Here is a 19,325-nt window from a genome sequence, read left to right as displayed (position 1 = left end):
TTTTTTTTTTATATTACCGTCTATTTAATAGCGACAGTTATGTTTTGAGTATACACAATTTTTCTCTTATATATGGGCACTTCCAAAATGTCGCTCGGGACATTTGCACACCTTTAAAGTTGAAAAAAAATTGTAAAACAATGGATTTTAATTTTAATTATGGGCTTTTCTTTTCACTCTTCCCAATCTCTATTTTTGGTAAAAATCAGAATTTTGTACCACTTTTAGTTTTTAAGATATCGGTAAAAAACTGCCGTATTCGCTCGGGACAAAAATAGAAGTGGATTTCGGGGAAGTTCATACAACACCAGAAATTAGCAAATTCTGATGGAATATTTGAATGCGATTTTTTTTAGAATGTTGTTCAAACATGTCGCTGTGAAATGCTTTTGGTTTTACTGAAAAATTCTTTGCCGTTTTTTTTTTATGCAGTTTCAACCACATTCGCTCGGGACATGTCGCTCGGGACATTTTTTCCGACTGTTTTGTAAAGCGGATTTCTTTACCTCTAACTCTCAATTGCTGGATGTTTTGCTTTTAACTTCATAGTTTAGCATGTGAATGAAGCATTCAGTACAGAAAAATGTCACATATTAGCATTCCTATAGGATAAATTTACAACAGAAGACAGGTCCAAAAAATAACAAAAAAATAGCCAAAAACTGATTTTTGCGTATATTGGTGGGGTTTGTCATAAAAATAATCAAACTATACTCCAAATTTGTAGTTAAGCTCAGTATCCAACTAATTAGAAACTAATATCGGGGCAAAATCATGTGGAAATATGTTTTATTCAAGTTTCAAAGTTTTTGGCTTGGTGGACTTTTTTTTGGAAGTGCCCATATACTAATGTTTCGTGAGGCATTGATTTCTTATCAGCTCCCAATCTTTAGCACCGTTAAAATAAAGAAGAACGCAAAGTGATGCGTTTCATAGAAAATTGATAAATGTGCAAAGTTCTTCATTTACGTTTAGAGTGTGATCTGGTAATAATGTATTGGAACAATTTGACTAAATTTGTGTGATCACTTATAAGCGCCGAACTAAAAATTAAATCGCGTTATTTTATAAAGCGTTAAGTTAAGTAAACGGATCAATTTAATAAAAATGCCACGTGGAACCGAATTAAGTAACGAAGAGCAGATTAAAATCAAAACGATGGCGGATTGCGGCGTTAAAGTGGGTGTTATTGCTACAACAATAAACAGACATCGCAATACTATATCAAATTTCCTAAAGTCTCCGCAAAAATATGCTCAGAACAACCGAAAAGGTGCAGTTCCTAAGGTTGATGAGCGGACTAAGCGCCACGTTCGAGCCTTGGCAACCGAAAAAATGATGAGTTGCGCCCAAATAAAAGCAGAATTGAAGTTGCCAATAACTAGGCAAAGAGTGCAACAAATTTGCCGAAAGGATTTACATCTACGATACGAAGCTAAGGTGCCAAAACCTAAGCTATTACGGCGCCATAAAATGGCCCGACTTGCTTTTTACGAAAAATATAAATTTTGGGTCAATGAATTCCATAATGTCGTCTTTAGTGATGAGAAAAAATTCAATTTAGACGGCCCAGATGGAAACCAAAAGTATTGGCGAGACCCCAGACATCCCCGGCTGACTTGCCACAGACGCAACCATGGGGGTGGGTCTCTTATGGTTTGGGCGGCATTTAGTTTCTTTGGGAAATCGCCAATATGCTTTGTACCAGGGCGCATGAATGCGGAAATATATACGGATCTCTTGGAAAGTGAGCTTATACCATTTTCAGAAGAGTTCCACAGCGAGGATTTTGTGTTTCAACAGGATAACGCTCCTATACATGTTGCACGGTATACGAAGATGTTTCTGGAATCCAAAAAAATCCCCTTGATGCAGTGGCCTGCTATAAGTCCAGATCTAAATCCAATTGAGGATCTTTGGGGTATCCTATCAGCTAAAGTTTTCGGAGGTGGAAGGCAGTTCGAGACCTTAAAGGACCTAAAGGATACAATTGTTAAAGAATGGGCAAACATTGATACCCCTGTCCTGCAGAACTTGGTTAATTCAATGCCTAGACGGTTGCAGTTAGTGGAGCAACAAAAGGGAGACACTATATCATACTAAAAAAAATACTTCAGATATAATATGAATGTATTTAATACATTTTTTCTTTTCAACTCAATTTTGCACAAATATCAATTTTCTATGAACAATAGTTTTAAGTTATTTTCTAAAAATGGAACAATTTGTTATAAAATATTTTTTAAGCTCATTCACTTTGTACATTTACTACCTACATAAAAGAAATAAATATAAAAATGTAACATGCAGGAGTTAAAAAAAAAACAACAAAATCTCGATGCACATATATCAATTTTACTGAGGTATATTTTATCCAGAATCAGAGTGTATTTTAAGTCGGCACGCAATCGAAATCGTCCTGGTTCAGAAACATTTTTTGCCACATTAACGCTTGCACACGCCCGCGCCATTTTGTGGCCGTGTGCAGCCAGCTTTTCCTACTCCCTCCCTTCAGCTTTTCCCTCCCAAATCCCCCCAAGCACCCACAAGCACACATTCGCGAAACCTACACATTAATAACTTTTTTATGGCGGTCGCGTAAAAACGCAACAAAACTCACCACCGAACATTGGATTCCATTTTCGTGTGCAGTTTCAGTTTCTGTTTTTTCGCCGTGATGCTGAAAAGTTTTTTGTGTGGCTGTTGTAGTTGTTAAATCGCACACGTGTTTTCTACAACATTGCCATATCCTTCATATCCTTTAATACACGTCCCTTTGCGTGGGCGACCAGAGTGATTTCCCCCTCCCCCAAACTTCCCCAATTTTTAACTGCAATTTGTTGCCAAGGAGCTTAGCGACTGACTGAAGCTCACACGAAACAAATTTTGGAAAAACTATTTCAACAAATATCGTCCAAAGAAAAACATTAATTTTTAAAAACAATTGTACATAAATATTTCACTTAATAGTTCCTCCATAGTATTTTAAGAGAAGATAATTTAAAGATTATTCATCTATTTTTTAAATCTTTCAATATTTTTGTTCTGTGCACAAGCAGCATCCTCCCCAAAAATTACAGTCTTTAGTCTAGATTTTATTTCGGCCTTTTCACCGCTCACATGTGTTTCGAACGCTTTTGTTTTCGCCTGCGTGTTTTCCTTTTTCCGATGCTTTTCATGCTTTTTTGCGGTTTCCCTGGGAGAGTATTTAGAAAACAAGTGTAATCAAAATTATATGGGCGTGGATTTTTCGTTGCCCCTCGTAAATTTCAAGGCTTACGGCCATGTGTTTCAAGTGCTTGGAGGTGGGAGGGACGAAATGGGTGCGGCACTTGGCCAGCGGGTGTTGGCAAGTTATGATTGAATTTCGAGCTGCTTTTGTGGCCATAGTTTGTCTGCGCGCTTACATGTGTAGTTGCTTCTAATGGGAAAAGTTTGGGCCACACAAAATGGAGGTGAGAAGAATTGGGATTTTCAGAGAGCCCTTAGAAGGCGGGTTTATAGTAGTTAACTTTATTTTGAAAAATTATTACGTAACTTGGATAAAGATTCTTGGGGAAATAAACAATTTCTTTACTATGGCTGCTCGGGGTATAATAACACTGTCTTTATTTTCACATAAAGGATTTCTCGAGTGCCGGCTAACATTTCTCGAACAGATAAAGTCCCTGCTAAGGCATTTTGGCTTTCTCGAGCATCAATGTGAAAGCTAACTTTGACAGGGACTCGGAGCCCCTGTTAAGCGTTTTCGGCTCGATAGAGCGACAGCTGATTTCCCAAAGCCAACTAAGATGAAGAAACGAAATCACTGCTAACTTTTCCTTTGAATTACACCCAAACGGCTGATGAAATAATCGAAGTGCGTTAACAGCACTCTGTAATTGTTTCTCGTTCAGATAAATTAAAGCAGTCGAGAAAGCGGATTTGCTTTTACGAACAGTTTATCTGGTCTTTAGTTTTTGGAACAGATAGCTATCAGGGACTTTGACATGGATTCGAGAAACCGGCCCTTAGTCTAAAAATTCATGGCACCCCAAAAATAAATATTTTCTGTAAGTGATAACAGTTTTAAGTCCCAAAAAAATAACAGAATGATCAAGTTATCCAAAGTTCTCTGTCATAACAATACACAATGACGACAAACAGCACGGATCCCCTGGGCGAAATGAGGTCTCTGGTGGAAACGCTGGGCATGCTGCAAACCTTCGAGAACCTTTTACTGAATACGGAGCAGTTGCAGGACTGCAATGTCCACGTGGAGGAGCGGGTCCGCAGACTGGAGGGGTTCAGATGGCAGATGAAATGGCTCAATACCGAGCGTCTCCGCATCCTGGACCTGTTGCGCCAGCGGTTGTTCTATCACACTTCTGTGGAGCAGCAGAGCGCAATGGCCATAAGGCAGGGAATCGTTCAAGTCCGCGACGGCTTAAACGGAATTAACCAGAGGATGAACGCCATGTCGGAGGACAGTAACTGCCCCATATGCCTCTCTCCTTGGACCACCCAGGGCAGACATAGCGTGGTTTCCCTGCGATGCGGACACCTCTTCGGGAGAACCTGTGTAAGAACTGCCATCCGGAGGTCACACCGATGTCCGATCTGCAGGCGCCGAGCCCAACACTCCGATGTGCGCCGGATCTTCAGTCAACGTATATTTTCGTAGTATTGGAAAGCTCACTGTTCTAGTTCAGGTGGTTTCATATTTTGCTGGGACTTCCTTCATCATTGGTTATTATTTTAAATTTAAAGGATTTGAAGTTTCGTCACTGTCTCTTAAATGCAGCAAGAACTCACAATAAACAGTGCATATCATATAATCAGAAGTCTATTTCTGAATTAACCATTTCAACACCGAGGATTCCTTATATCTAAATATTCCTTGTGTAAGCAAATCTATAAAGAGGGCATTTAGTGGAAGCTTAAATACACCAAGTATATTTTTGAACATATTGCAACCGCAAATAACCCAATTAATTAAAAAGATGTTCAAAGGTAATGTTGCTGATCTCCAACAATTGCACAGAACCGTTTACCCAGTCGAATTAAAAACACTGTTTACATTTTTCAGTCTTTAACAATAAAATAAAGTTTTATTTTTGCATTTTATGTTTGTGTTTGTCATTGGATGATTCCATTCCACAATGTTCTGTGTGCTTATGTTTGTTTTATACACTTATAATTGTTTGGTTGCCGCTGGGCACTCGCTCTGTTACACCGACTATCGATAATTGCCATAATTATTATGCATTTCCATCAGCTTAAATGCTACACAAATCTGGCTTGGACATTAATTTCTCGTATTACTAGTGCCAATTTAAATCAAGGACTCAATTAAATGCGAAATGCTGAAAACAAATGCTCAACAGTTGGCAAACATCGCAGGGCGCCTTTTCTTCCTTTCGGTGATTTTTCATGTGTCTACAAATATTTAAATGGCAGTTTCAACTCTTATTTAGTGGGGTGAGGGGAAAAATTTCCATAAAGTGGCAACAAAATTTGCGTGTTTTGTTTGTTTGTTCACTTATGTGCTATGACTACAACGTCATTTAAAAATTGAATTAAAAATTATTCCATTACGCATTTAGAATTAATTAGTTCAACAAATATACAATTACAGTTAGAATTACAGTTACAGTTATAGTTATAATTATAATAATCGTATTTGCATTAAGTTTAGCACATGGAGGACATTTATTGCTACATAATACATTTATATAGTTTATGGTTTCCTTTTTGTTTATACATAGATGAAGCGCAGATGTGAGCACCGAACTGCCGTTGTTTTGGGTATGGACTGTATACTATATATGCATAATTACCGTGTTAATGTGGAAAATATTTGTTCTGTGACTAATGAATGGAGTTTGAAGCCTTCACTAAGATCTACTGCAGATCGGCCGAGGCTCACATCCCTTTAATGCCTAACATTCATATCGTAATCATAATATCTATACGTTCATTAACTGTAGGGCACATTTAAAGCTTTCAAAAAATCAAAACCTAACTTAAAACTTGCGTCAAATGATGAAAGATCGTAGGTGCTAGAGGTTCGTATACCACGAAAGCAATGAAATCCTACAGAATACAACTCGACTTAGAGCTAGAGTCTCGACTTATACGCGTACTTTTGGTTCAACAAGCTTGCTTTCGTATCAACTAATATAATTCAAGTTCAAACAATAGCCTAGGGTCAACTTTTGATTTTCTCTTTTTTTCTTGGGGGATGAACTTTATACAAAGCCACTAAGAACTACGACTGCTTTAGGGGGGTCCTATTCTTGTAATTTGTTCTTGGGTATGGGGATGGGGTGTCTATGTGCTAAACTCTAAGTAACTCTCGTTGGCCGCCTCCGGATCGGGATCGGGAGTGAGGGGCGTGGACTTGGCCCCGCCCGCCGGACCCGTCTCATACTAGACGTACGCCTGCGCCCGGGTCCGCGGCTCCTTGCCCTGCAGCCGCTCCACGAAGTTCCGCCAGCTGACCATCGTCTTGCTGGAGTAGAGCCAAACGCTGGAGGTGACCCCCACCAGCATCGAGCAGAGGTACTTGACCATGAAGATCTGGAAGATGGGCCGCGCCTCCGGAGATCCAGGAGCCCTGGCCGCCGGGCAAGGAATCGAGAAGGGCTTGCAGATGTCCCGGTGCCACTGGATCATCCACTCGTCAAAGTTGTAGTACTCGTAGAACAAGCAGCCTAGTAGCCCTACAGCGGGCAGGATGAAGAGCCCGGAGAAGAAACCGATTCGCAGCATCAGGCGCTCCAGCTTGTCCGTCCTCTTGCCGTCCGTCTTCATCACCGTCCGGATCCGGAAAAGCGATATGAATCCGGCCAGCAGGAAGAGCGCTCCGATTGAGAGATAAATGCAGAGGGGCAGGATTAGGAAGGCGCCCAGGGAGTGCGTGTCCAGCTGACCCACAAAACAAACGCCAGAAAGGATGTCGCCTGAAATTAAAATAAATGAATTTCATTAGTATATTTGAAATTAAGAAGCGCATCAATTTTATTAAAAAGTGCCAAAGGTTGTATATATTAATTTCAACAACGATAAAACCCAATAAAAGTTCAAATATCAAAGTACAATTTCCTCACATTTCTACAAGCGAACACGTAAACTTTCTTTTTAGGACATTTCCAGGTAAGCCCATCGACCTTTGAGTCTCAAACAATATTTAATGTCAACAATGGCGGGGCATGAAAATAACTGTTGATTGCAGACTGAGGAGAAAGGCAGAACGGGAGATAAACAATGTTTAATTTTACCATTTCATGTACCTCTTTCCAGGTAAATATTTACCCAACGATAACCCCAAACGGCAGCGTCTATGGCTCCCCCAGTCCATCGTTTCAGTTCAAAGTCAATGCGCCGCTTGTTTAAACATTTTACGAGCGGTTAGGCTGCAACACCACCACCACCATCGCCCCACCCCACGATCTCTCCCGCTCATTAGCGTTATTTATAAACATGTTACAATATACCCAGCTCACACCTGCCACGCCCCCCGCTCCCTGCCGGCCGATCACCCATACCACCAATGATTTACCCATCATTCGTTCGGTGTGCCATATTTCCGCTCATAAATTATCGATTAGCCCCTCGTTGAAGCTTCTGCCTTTTCACTTTTTTCCTCCTTATATGACATGTTAATTTTGGTTTTTTTTTTCTGTGGAAACTTGTCGCGCTTTTCCAAGCTGCTGCCGCACGAAAATTTGACACGCTTCGTTGAGTACTTTCAATTAATGTGCCTCTTTTCACTTTTGTTTTCGTTTTTTTGTGAGTTGGGATTTGTTTATAAATAATAAATAAACAAATAAATTTCGGATAATTATAATTTTTATTTTTTTTAGTATGTCTAAAAATAAGAATATATTTGGTAAATAAGTTAAAGGAGTAAAATTTGTGCAAAAAATTTTGAAATAAAACTGGAATCGGAATATATTAACGATGTTTAAAAATGTTGATACATATATTTTTTTATTAATACATTTTTTTAACATCCCAGCGCTACAAGTTTATCTTTTTTATATATTTTCTGTAAGACTCAAGTCCGATTTCGTTGCAAGGAATCGTTTCCCAAGACCCGAACATTATAATCCCGATTAAATGGGCACGCCTGTAACATAAATCCTTAACCCATCGATGGCCTGACATTTATAGCTATTGAATTCGCGTTCTCAACGCCAGATGGCGCCTTTACAAATCGCCAGCCTTTGAAGTTATCTACGACTGGAAGCCTGAAATATAACTTTATACCATAAAAGTCATGTCATGCTGGCAAACCATGAGCCCGTACTTGCTAGAAAGAGAGGAAATAGCTATAAGGAAAGAGATGTGAAGACTAAAGACTGGACTTGGGCAAATTAAGCGAGTATAAAACCGGGAAAATGCCGATAAACGAATACAATAAATAACAGCAGGCAGTCTGCAACATTCACAGAGAAGAATTCTTTCCAACTGAAAATTTTAACCGAATATGCGAAACGAGCTATACCCACGTACACAACTATTGAATATAAATCACATTTCTGGGTCTGGATATATGATTCGGGATCTGTATCCCGAGCCCCGATACGAAATGCCACCTGCCGTTGGCCTCTTTCGTTTTCCACCAACTCAATCGCAGTTCCAGTTTCCCTTCCGATGTGGATCTTAATTTATATCGGAGCCTGAGAATGGTTGGCAATCCGAATGAAACGAAACGAAATCAAATGAAATGCACTAACCAGGGAAACCGGACTTTCGGTCTCCGATCGAGTATTGATAAATGAAGAGCAGGGCCTGTGCACAGAACCAGTTCTATTCGAGTCCTTATTGCTAAAAGTGACACGGTGAGAAAATTATACGGAACTTGGTAATGAATTTGCTACTTTTAGATAAGACAAGAAAATGGATAATATTATAATAAAATAAATCCATGGATTATTCTTTTGATTTATTAATAATTTTTTCAATAAATAATTTACAAACATAATTATTTCTTTCTCTGCATCGTTGGAAACCAGTTTTGTATGCTTTTTTACTTATTTCAGCTTTATTTTGGAAAATCGCGAGCGGCACAAGTTGCTGTGACAATTTCTGAGGTTCTGCAGTTGAGAGGCTGCCAGCAACTGAGAGATGAAGCAGCAACATCAGCAGCAGCACAGCAGCAGCACAGCAGCAACATCCCAGCAGCAACAGCAACATCAGCAGCACCAGCAACAATGCATGTCAATTGTTTTGTATGGCATGAGGAATGCATGTTGCACTGAGAGAAACGGGTTCCTCGAGGGAAATGCCGGGGAGCGAGGTGACTTTTTCAGCTGTCAGCCAGTCAGTCAGCCCTCCTCTGTCTCCTCTTCCTTCTCTTGACGAAGTGCAGACAGCAGAATTCCTTTTTTAGCCAATCCCACATTGCATTTGATTATGAAGAAGAGGCTGCATTTGTATTCTTTGTTCTGGTCGGTAATACCATTTGGATTTGGGCCCATTGTCCGTTCGCAAAGGTGTTAATCTGCTGGGCAAATAAAGGAATGCCAGGCACCAAGTTGAAGTTGGTCGGACAATCGAAACAAACGTCGAGCTTTGTTCGAGTAGGAGTTTAACCCATTAAGTACTTGTTTAACCACTCTTTAGAGGTATAAAAAGTGTTGAAAGAGTTTTCCAAAAGTGCAAGCTAAAAAAATATCCTGCATAAATATTCTGCTTTATTTAATAAAATTAAGAATATTTTTTCATTTGCTAGTGGTAAGTAGTGGGTTAACAATGGGGTTAAGGGAAGAGGGGAACAGCTTTCAATCAAAGAGTGACTATTTGTCGCTTGATTTTTTTGTCTAGACGACAATTCCACACATTTTTAGTGTTTGTTCTGGTGGGTTTGGATCGGAACTTAACTAATTCTGCGGCAAGAAACTAATTTTAGCAGTAAACTGTAAATAGACCGCTGATTGGAAAATTGAAGGTAAAGCTGTTGATTGTTGATACTTAACTAATTTATTAAATAATACTAAAGTCTCAATAAGATAATATGAAAAACTACAGAATTAAATCCACATATTAGGTTACAAGTATAAGGGACCACCATCAACTGCCCTCTTTCTTCTTTTTAGTTTCCGCTGTGAAGTCAATCTCATATGACATTTCACCTGCTCACCAGTTCCTGTCGTCGTTGAACCCCTGGAACCCCTTGTGCTTTTGCAAGGCACTATCTGCCTCATATCTATGTAAAACTCTTGTACACATGCTGATGATGAAACTGTCAACTGTCATTTAAAATTTTAATCGCATGTTCTTCGGCCCGTCCCTCCGTGCCAGTGCCCCTTTGTGTGTCTCTTTTTCACTCACTGCCGGCGATTATTGTCGCCAGCAAAGACAGCAAAAACAACGAGAGTTGAAGATTTTAATTACTCTGGCACCACAGCCCCTTTAGCCCCCGTTGCACCGACTGACAGTTGCTTATCGCGGAGCTTTATAAAAATAATATAGGGAGACGGAGCAGGCGTCATTGGGCTCTTTGCTTTCATTGCTTTTGCTCGGCTGCTCCATTTAGATAAATGACACATAAATTAAGCAATTTTCCTTTTATGCTACCCGCTACTCAGTGGCCAACTGGAAGGGCATGTTGGAAAACTCGAAAGGGTGAAAAATCATTGCAAATGTCACATCTGAGTCTGACTTTTGCTTTGTGTCCCATTGAAATTTAATTTCATATTTTCTTATTGTACAATTTTTGAGCTGTTGAAGATTAAGTGAGAAAATACAATTTTACAAATACTTTCTTACATAATTATTTAGTAGGTATTAAAAAAAAAAGCATAATATTTTTAAGAAAAGAATTGCAGAGTATTTTTTGCTCAAAATAATTCTTTAAAACGTTTTTATTTCCTTTTTTTGCTTTTCCCTTTGTCCATGAAATAATAATTATAAAACAATTGTCGAGCTGTTCTGATTACTCTCCCTCTAAATATATATATATATTTTCCTTCCTTAAAGCCCCTCAACCTCGTTATGATCGTTCGTTGGCTATTTGTTCATTGTGAGCATTGACCCATTCGTCGAGGGGGTTCCATGGGCGTGGGGAAGGGGGACAAAGCTGGGGCACATCTGTTTTAGTAACGAGAATTCTATCTCAATAAAAGTTTATTTGCTCTCTTAATGCGTTTTTTTTCTATCATTTTATGGACAATGCTTCTCAAGTGTTAGATAAACATTTTGACAACAGAGTCATAAAGTTGCCATGGGTAATAATGGCTGTGGACGGGTGCACTTTGTAGGGTTAGGGGAAAGCTGTCTATTATGCAATTTGTATTCTTGCTGTGGAATTTAATTCAATAACTTTTATGAGGAATTTGAGATTAAATGGCTGATTAAAAGAAGCTTTACTAGAAATAATAGATTTAATATTTAAAATAAAGGCCATTAATTATTTTTAAAATAAAATAAAAGTTATACAAGTATAAATTTTAAATCTCATTACTAAAAAAATATTTTTGTATTATCTTTCACGTAATCCACATTAAGATCGTATCGCCATGGACGCATTTAAGCAACTCAATTAACTCTTGAGACATTTTTATGCCGAGCCGAAGAATAATCCCTTTCCAAAATTAAAGTTCAACAACCTGTTGCACAAGTGCTAAAAAATAAAAGAAGACGTAAAAAAAATGTCGTAAGTAAAGCGCAGGAAAAACGAAAAAAAGAACTAAACCTGCGACACGCGACATTAAAAACGTGGCAGGCAATAAAAATTGAGGTCAACAGCAACGGCAGCTAATGAATAACAAAGAAAACGCTAACCGGGGAAATAACAACAACTGGAACAAGAAGGAAAAAGAGTTGCCGTGTCGCATAATTTCGCATTGAAAATGTCAACAGCAAAACGTTGTTGCTGGAAAAACGAGGCAGAGCGGAAAAGGGGAGCCACTCTTATCAAGATGCGCAATTAAATATGGAAATGTGCAACGGAGACGCGAAACACACAAAATGGAAAATGCAGGAAAATGCAGAGTAAAAAAAACAGCATCAACATAAAATCCGCACACGCGACAAGTGTCATTAGCAACCCACTGCCCCAAAAAAAAGTAAAAACATTTTTTTTCCAACAATTTAATGTCATTTTGGTTGAACATTTTATTTAGTAAAAGTTCATGAGACAACCGCAGAGGTGGTGGTGCAAAACGGGTGCACAGAAAGAAATCAAATGATGTTTAAATAAATTTACAATAGCTTGTTCGTAATAATATTTTCGCAAATTTTAAATTTTTGTTATCTTTTTACATAAATATATTTAGTTACATAGGGTCAAAATTTAATGTAAACTTTAGAAATGGAATAAAATTGCATAAAAAGTATTTTTCTTCTGTGTAAAAGTAGGTTTCATTTGAGTTACATTAAGTGTCGTTGTTTCTTTTTGGTGTTTCACATTTATAGTGGCTGCAAATATTTGAAAATTAAACATTGAGGAGTCGGGGAGGAGTTGGACAAATGTTTGTCCCAAAATTCGTTGAGAATTTATATAACGTGTCGACATCGGCGACACCAACAACAACAACAGCGACAATTAGGAGCAACAACAGCTGGCGGCAACAACATTGGCCAAGGTTCAATTCGGTTCACACACTCAGACAAGGCAAACAATTTCAATTTGCATGTAGAGGAAGCCCCCGACATGAATACAAACTCACACACACTCACACAATTGGATGTCGAAAGTTCAAAGTTGTAAGCAAGTATGCTTGAAGTGGGGGTGAGGATTACTGTTGAGCTTCACTAAGTCGAAACAAGAATATTGTTGAATTTCATTGATTATCCTAAACTTTCCTAAATTACCGTGCTTACGGCTCCAGGAAAATTCATATTACTAAAAATATATTTAAAGAAATCAAGCCTTTTTATCGATTTTGTATATTATTTTGTATTAAAATACATAATATTTTAAATTTATAAATGACGGATGGAAGACTGCGGTATGGAAGTTGCACTGTGGGTGTGAAGTGCTCTGAAGTGGACTAAGTTCTGCGCTAGCTTGTGTGGCATGCAACATATGGAATGTAGCTGATTGTTGAATGAACATGTTTTGTTAGTCGAGTAGAGGACAGGCAACGCAGTGGTTGAAGTGGGGTATAGACTTATAATTGCATACAGAACTGCTTAAGCTTTGGCTTCCCTTCAATCTGCCATCATTCGTTTCTTTATCCTCGTTGTCCTCGCTTTTTCATTCATCATATTGCACTTAGGATCAGTGGGAAAAAACATTTCAGTTTTCTCTTTTGTGGGGGCACTCTCCCTATTCCTGTTCTATATGCATATGCATATCTTCCCCAACTTCAATGCCAAAAAGCCTGCTTACACATGCATAAACTTCCAGTGACAGCGAGCAAGTCTATTCACTGCACAGAGAAAACTAAAAGCAATTAATATTACTATGAAATCAGTTTGGGTGAAAAACATATGTGAGCACTTAAATTTTAACCTAATGCTTTATTATAGAGGATATTTCCCAAAGTAAAATATCTATGATTCAATTTATTTCCATGGTATTATCCATTTTCGGGCATACATGGCGTATACTTTATTTTAGGTCGGTGTGCAGATCCCAAAAATCTACCTTTCTCTTTCGCACTGACAGCGCTTTTCAACGCCATGGGCACACTGACACGAAATTTCACACACACATGCGCCATATCATCTCATTCTTTTTGTGTTTTCGCATTCCTTACTTTGCTTTGCTTTTTTCAGAATATTTAAATGAAAACGAGCTGGTTAGAAAAAGAGACCGCGAACTAGCGCGAAAAAGAGGAAGGACAGGGCTTAGACAGAGACAGATAGAGCTAACCGCAAGCAGTGAGCTTGGGGCATATGCTTGACATTAAGTGTGGCGCCCTCTGTCGGCAAGCATTCTCATAATGCGCTGAAGGTGGCAAAGTAATTAGTGAGCAGCCAAAAGAGCTCTACTCTCCCTCCCTTTGTAGCTTAGCCCCCTCTGTCAATATCTTCAGTAATTGTTGACGTGGTCATGCACTTGCCAAACACTCCAAAAAATATTGGAACCAACTTTTAAAAACTAAAAAAAATCAAACTGTTTGAACTTTCTGAACATCCAAACAATTTTTAAGGCGATAAAGGAAAATTATAATAATAATAAATTAACGCATCACAAAAATCGTATTATTGTGGTAGTGTTTTGTTCCCTGTGTAAATGTTTAAGGGGTTAAGCGCAGCTTTTCATTCCCTTTTCAGAGTGTCCCTTTCCCCATTTTCCCGTCGCACGTGCTGCGGAAATGAGTTTTGTGTATTTCACTTTCCATTTTCCGCGCCCGCTTGGTCTTCTTCTTCTACTCGATTCTACCTGGGCAATAAAAAAGGATTAAAATTTATGAAATTGCTTCGGTTTTCGGTATTTGCGGTCGGTCGAGAGGGGAAATGGAATTGGAACGTGCTTGTGGGTTAACTTTGGGTTAAGCTCAAGATGTGTGATCCATAAATAAGCGAATGGCTACCAAGAGAAGTGGGAGTCATTTGACATAAATCGTGATATATGGCGAACTTGTTATCAAGGGAAGTGCATGAATAAGGTAACGGAAAAGAAAACTCTCTTTATCTGTTAAGCTGAAACTAAATTTTGAAGTAAGGTTCAACATTTTTATAAATTTATTTATAAATGAAATAAATTAAAAAAGGTTCCTAGGGTATCAGTGAAAAGCGAATAAAAGGAATCAAACAAATTTATAATTGGAAAGCTCCTGAGACCGGAAACTGAAACCAGAATCCTTTATTTTGCAGAATGTTCCTTTATATCCTTTTAATTTCTCCTCCTTCAGATTTATTTTCTTTACTCTGCTTGGCATTTTAATTTTTAGCTTTCCATTTTCCGGACAAGAAAACAGCGCAAAATAAATCTCCTTGCTCGTTTTCTTATTTCTGGCCCACGTTCGCGTGCGGTTCCTGCGGCTGACCCATAAAACCCTTTTCCACATCCTTAACCCTTTCGTGCCGACTGTCGCGTGCTGGCTGTGAGCTTCAGCTCAATTATCCAGCGACACGACCACGCATAAAAAATCAGGCAGCGCAAAAAGCAGCAGAAAAATGTTCATTAGGGGAAATTCCATTTAACGAAATTGTTTTGGGCTCGAGTTCCCTCAGTTGGAGGTACAAACACTTAGCTCTCTCATTCAGCTTGAGTGCTGAAAATGTTAAATGTGATTTTTTAGGTGTTGTTTTAGAGATGAGATTGTAACGATTATGGGGTCGGTTGTGAAGAGAGATTCAGGGTACGAATAAGACACAAGAAAATGTTAACAGCTTGGAGAAACATATACGAAGATTGCAGCATGGATTAATATGTGTAATATTGTTCTCTATAGTTAAAACTTGATTTTAAATATGTAAATAAAATAAAATAAATAAAATATTGAAAGAAGTGACGAATGCACTTCATATAATTACCATTTTGATATATTTTTAATATGGTAAATTTTCTAAAAATATTCTATTAACTATTTATACACTTCCTATTTTAAACAGATTTTCGAATAAATCGCAATACCAAGGGACCGCAAAGAAGGCTGGTAGCAAATACAGGACCCTAAAGCAAGCAACTTATCTCCGCTGAAAAGCTTTACTTTGGCCACAGCAGTCAACACCAGCGGTGTCGAGACCCACGAGGAACCAAACCATCTAGGTAAGCGGTGCCTTCCGCTTTTCACGGCCCACTCCTCCCGGGAAACTGCTGGGAAACTTTTGCGGGAGTTTTCCCCAAGAGTTTTGCGTACATTTGCCGCCACATCCTGAGCTGGTCTTAGAACAAAAGGCACCGAAATTCCCAAAGTGCGAGAAGAAAAGCGCAACGCAGGGCAGGCCCAAAGAAAAATATCAAGTATTATATAATATGTATTAACACTGGCAGGAGACGCATATGGAAAATAAATTAGAAAAGTTCCAGTTTGCTCTTGCCTCTCGCAAAAGAGCAGACAAAAGTTTCGCCCATCCACAGCAAATCTCTATAGGAAATTTATTAATATTTTATCAGGGCTACGAGGAACAAGAGCCCTTGTATACATTCAATTAAAAGTTGCTTCGGCAACATTTGTTTACCATTTAGTGTCCAAAAAACGAAGGGGAAATCAAAGTTTATGAAGGCGTCAGATGCGTAAACACAAATACAAATAAATTCAAATGAAAACAAATATCGTGGAAAGGTCAAAGCGCAAACCACCAATTTGTTTCTTACTTCCTAAGTTAACAAAAAAGTTCTACGGCCTCTGCATTTGTAATGAAACTGGTACAAAAAAAAGGTTTCGGTTATCAATTGCAGGAAATTTGTTTTGCCCCGAAGGTCGGAACTCTGATTGATAGCAAACAAATGTTGGGTTGGCCATTGTAGGCGTATTTTTTCTGCTGCTTGTTTTCTTTGCATCATTTCAAATTAATCCTTTTTTTCAGGATCACAGAATTAAGGATAATCAACGAGGGAAATGAAATGTCTAATGAAACAAATAATAATATATTGCGAAAGTCCTAACATTTTAAAAATAATTTGAAGCTCAATAAAACATATTTAATCTCAAGTACCCAAAAATTAAATAAAGCTATGAAATATTATTGTGTGAATTTTACTATCCATTCAAAGTTGTATTTCCTTCTTTCAATTATTTGGAAAATTTGCAGCTCGCCTCATTGCCCACTTACAACTTGATTCCACTAAACTTCTTCTCATTTTATAAAGCCTTCTCACTCTTGAGTCTTGAGGGATGCGCAGCACAAATTATTAAGAAACATTCTAGCAAACTGCAGACAAAGTTGGCAACAAAAGGCAGCCCGCTTAATTATACACACCATTAATAACTAAAACCAATTTGTATGCTCTGCTAGGGCAGAGTGGTAGAAGGGGAGGTGGAGTGGGGATGGTGCACCTACAGTTGCATCTAAGGAACCACCAACTCCACCCACCACCCACACACACGAAATGCATGCCATAAAGACCATAAATCAACGCACAAAGGGAACTGTAACAAAGGGCGGGGAGCCAACAGCGACACATAAGGAAGAAGCACTAAAGGAGAAGCAGTGCAGGATAGGAGCAAGAAGAAGCATTGCAACAACAAGTGAACGCAATTTGTACTGCGGGACTTCCCCAGGATCTCAATGGATGCTACTGGGATGCTACACTAAGAAAATTTCGTTTTGAGATTTTCATCTAATAAGCCCTTTCCCATAACATAATGACACTGAAATAGTACTATCTAAAATTATAATTCGGTAATACTTCTTTTGCTAAAGCATTACAAATAAATTTTTGACCTGAAACTTAAATTGAGCATGGTTTTAGTGTTACTATTTTTTCAGGTGTTACTGAACTAAAAAATTTGTAATCGGGCCAACCTTTAGCAAATAAGAATATTTGAAGATCAAATTATTTGTTTACGGAAATTTATACCTCCTTTATACTCCAGTGTAAAAGTTAAGAGTAGCAGCATCAGCAAGGACAATAACTGCCAAAGAACAATAACCGAGAAAAAAGCCGTGTTGCAAATAAGCAATATTGATGAGTGGAACGCCCGCCAGGGGGCGCCAAGACAATGCCAAGGCGATTGTGAGGCAAAAACCAAGCGAAAGGCAAACAAAAGTCGGGCCAAAAAAGGCAACAAAATGCAAAATGTGCAACTAACGAGTAACCACTATACACACACTCACAAACACTAAGACAAAGGTAAACAAAGTTCTTATAGAGGATGGTGGGGAACTCCCCCGATTTCTAAGCAGCTTTTGTCGTAACTATAAACCGCTCCTCAGGGCAAAAGTTTCTCCTTCTTGACCGCCCACAGCCTCCGAAAAATCTCCTTGTTAGTTTAGGTCTTCGGCTTTTCTTTTTTTTTTGTGTTTTACAGTATTTTTGGGTCTTCCGTTCCTTGTTTCACATTGCGGCATCATTATAGGGTAGCATTCCAAAAATGGACAGCACAAAAGGGGAAAATCCCGGAAAAAGAAAGGGAAAAATGTGGGGAAAATCGCTCTAGTCGGGCAGCTGAGCTCATTAAGTTGAAGTGAAGCTGGGCTCAAGCTCAGCTAGCTCCCTCTCTTTTGCACGCTGCTTTCCATCTCTTTTGCACCCGGGGCCCCCTCAAATGTTTTGAGGATTTCCTTTTCGCCTTCACGCTTTTGTGAGTTGTTCCTGTAACGTGTAATTAACATCTGAAGTGTTTGTTGTTCTGCTTTGTCTGAATGGTGGAAAAGTGGGGCGGGGGCAGGGGGCCGTACTGAGAGGAAATTGTTGCCATTTGAAGGAGTTTTGAGTGCCGGGAGAGACGCTTTTCCTTTGACTGCCTTTCAAGGGGTTCCGTGTTTGCAGTTCGCCACTTCAGGTTAGAAATATTAGTTTTCCAAACTAAAGTTGTAGACAAAGACTTAAAAGTTTAAAGTACTGTCAAACTACAGAAAAATATGAAATGCAAATTATGTTTCTAAAAAATATACATGTGTATAAAATAAATAAATTCGGTAAGACCTAATGGATATTTAAATATTATGGTTATTCTACTGAAGAAAAAACTTAAAGATATTATATCCGTATACAAATGTACTTTTAAAATAGGATACAATTTTTAATCAGTTGCTTACAAATTTATTTATTACAATTCTAAAAATCTAAATTTTTAAAGATACTTGTTAGATTTTTAAATACCTATTATTTCTGAATTAAATTGTTTTCCCCTTAACATATACTTTCTTTTCCCTCTTAACATACTTTTTCGAACTTTAAGCCCTCGGGCCAAGTGCATTTATTTTATTTCGACCTCTTCAATGGACTATCAAAACGCACTTAACACAATTGCCAGACACAAAAGTTCAAAGCTGTAAAACTAACTGAGGAACTTAGTGCCCCTTCCCTCTCACATTTCCAACTTTTCGCCAGCTCTTTCCATCTAACTACTACCAACAGGTGCTTCTCCTCTTCCATTCGTCGATAGTTTTGACACAAAAGTTTTTGGCTCATTTGCGTAAAAGTTAATAAGAGGGGCGAAAAAGGAAAAGTCAGAATTAATAGACCCTTGTAAGCTGTACACAGGTAAAAAATATACCATGATCAGAAATTTCATGGACTTCATAATATTTTGAAATATTCTGTATATCAATCAGTGGATCAAAGAATATAACTGAACGTAATATATCACATATACTCAGATGAAGAACCTTTTTGTTAACGATATTTTTGATTTTCTCTCTGTGTGCATAATCAACTTATGCAATTTGCCTCACTGTCAAAAGACGACTTCAGCTCGCATTGATGAGAGCGATAGTCGCTATATCACCCCTCGCACAACCTCTTATGCTTGCTTCCCTATTGGCAAATG

General features: G+C 38.4%; 2 protein-coding genes across 4 annotated transcripts in view; one reads left to right on the top strand and one right to left on the bottom strand.

Moving 5' to 3' along the window:
- Nucleotides 1-4,073: 4,073 nt before the first annotated feature.
- Nucleotides 4,074-5,101, top strand: LOC108055566 (uncharacterized). The gene has a single exon (XM_017138944.3). It carries the CDS (start codon nt 4,133-4,135, stop codon nt 4,661-4,663), a length of 531 nt encoding a protein of 176 aa, XP_016994433.2. The 5' UTR covers nt 4,074-4,132; the 3' UTR covers nt 4,664-5,101.
- A 53-nt stretch (nt 5,102-5,154) lies between these two features.
- fz (frizzled class receptor) overlaps nt 5,155-19,325 on the bottom strand; it is a 120,627-nt gene continuing 106,456 nt past the window's right edge. For all 3 annotated transcript variants that reach the window (XM_070215862.1, XM_070215861.1, XM_044393994.2), the window contains one exon: nt 5,155-6,944. In XM_070215862.1, coding sequence (XP_070071963.1) covers nt 6,412-6,944 — 533 coding nt within the window. In that variant the 3' untranslated portion in view covers nt 5,155-6,411. The remainder of the gene's footprint in view (nt 6,945-19,325) is intronic.

This window comes from Drosophila takahashii, chromosome 3L (genome assembly GCF_030179915.1).
Source record: "Drosophila takahashii strain IR98-3 E-12201 chromosome 3L, DtakHiC1v2, whole genome shotgun sequence".
Lineage (NCBI taxonomy): Eukaryota > Metazoa > Arthropoda > Insecta > Diptera > Drosophilidae > Drosophila > Drosophila takahashii.
This window is presented reverse-complemented; position numbering and strand designations above follow the sequence as displayed.

Coding starts and splice junctions, on each gene's coding strand:
- LOC108055566 (XM_017138944.3), top strand. CDS start 4,133: ATGACGACAAACAGCACGGATCCCCTGGGCGAAATGAGGTCTCTGGTG.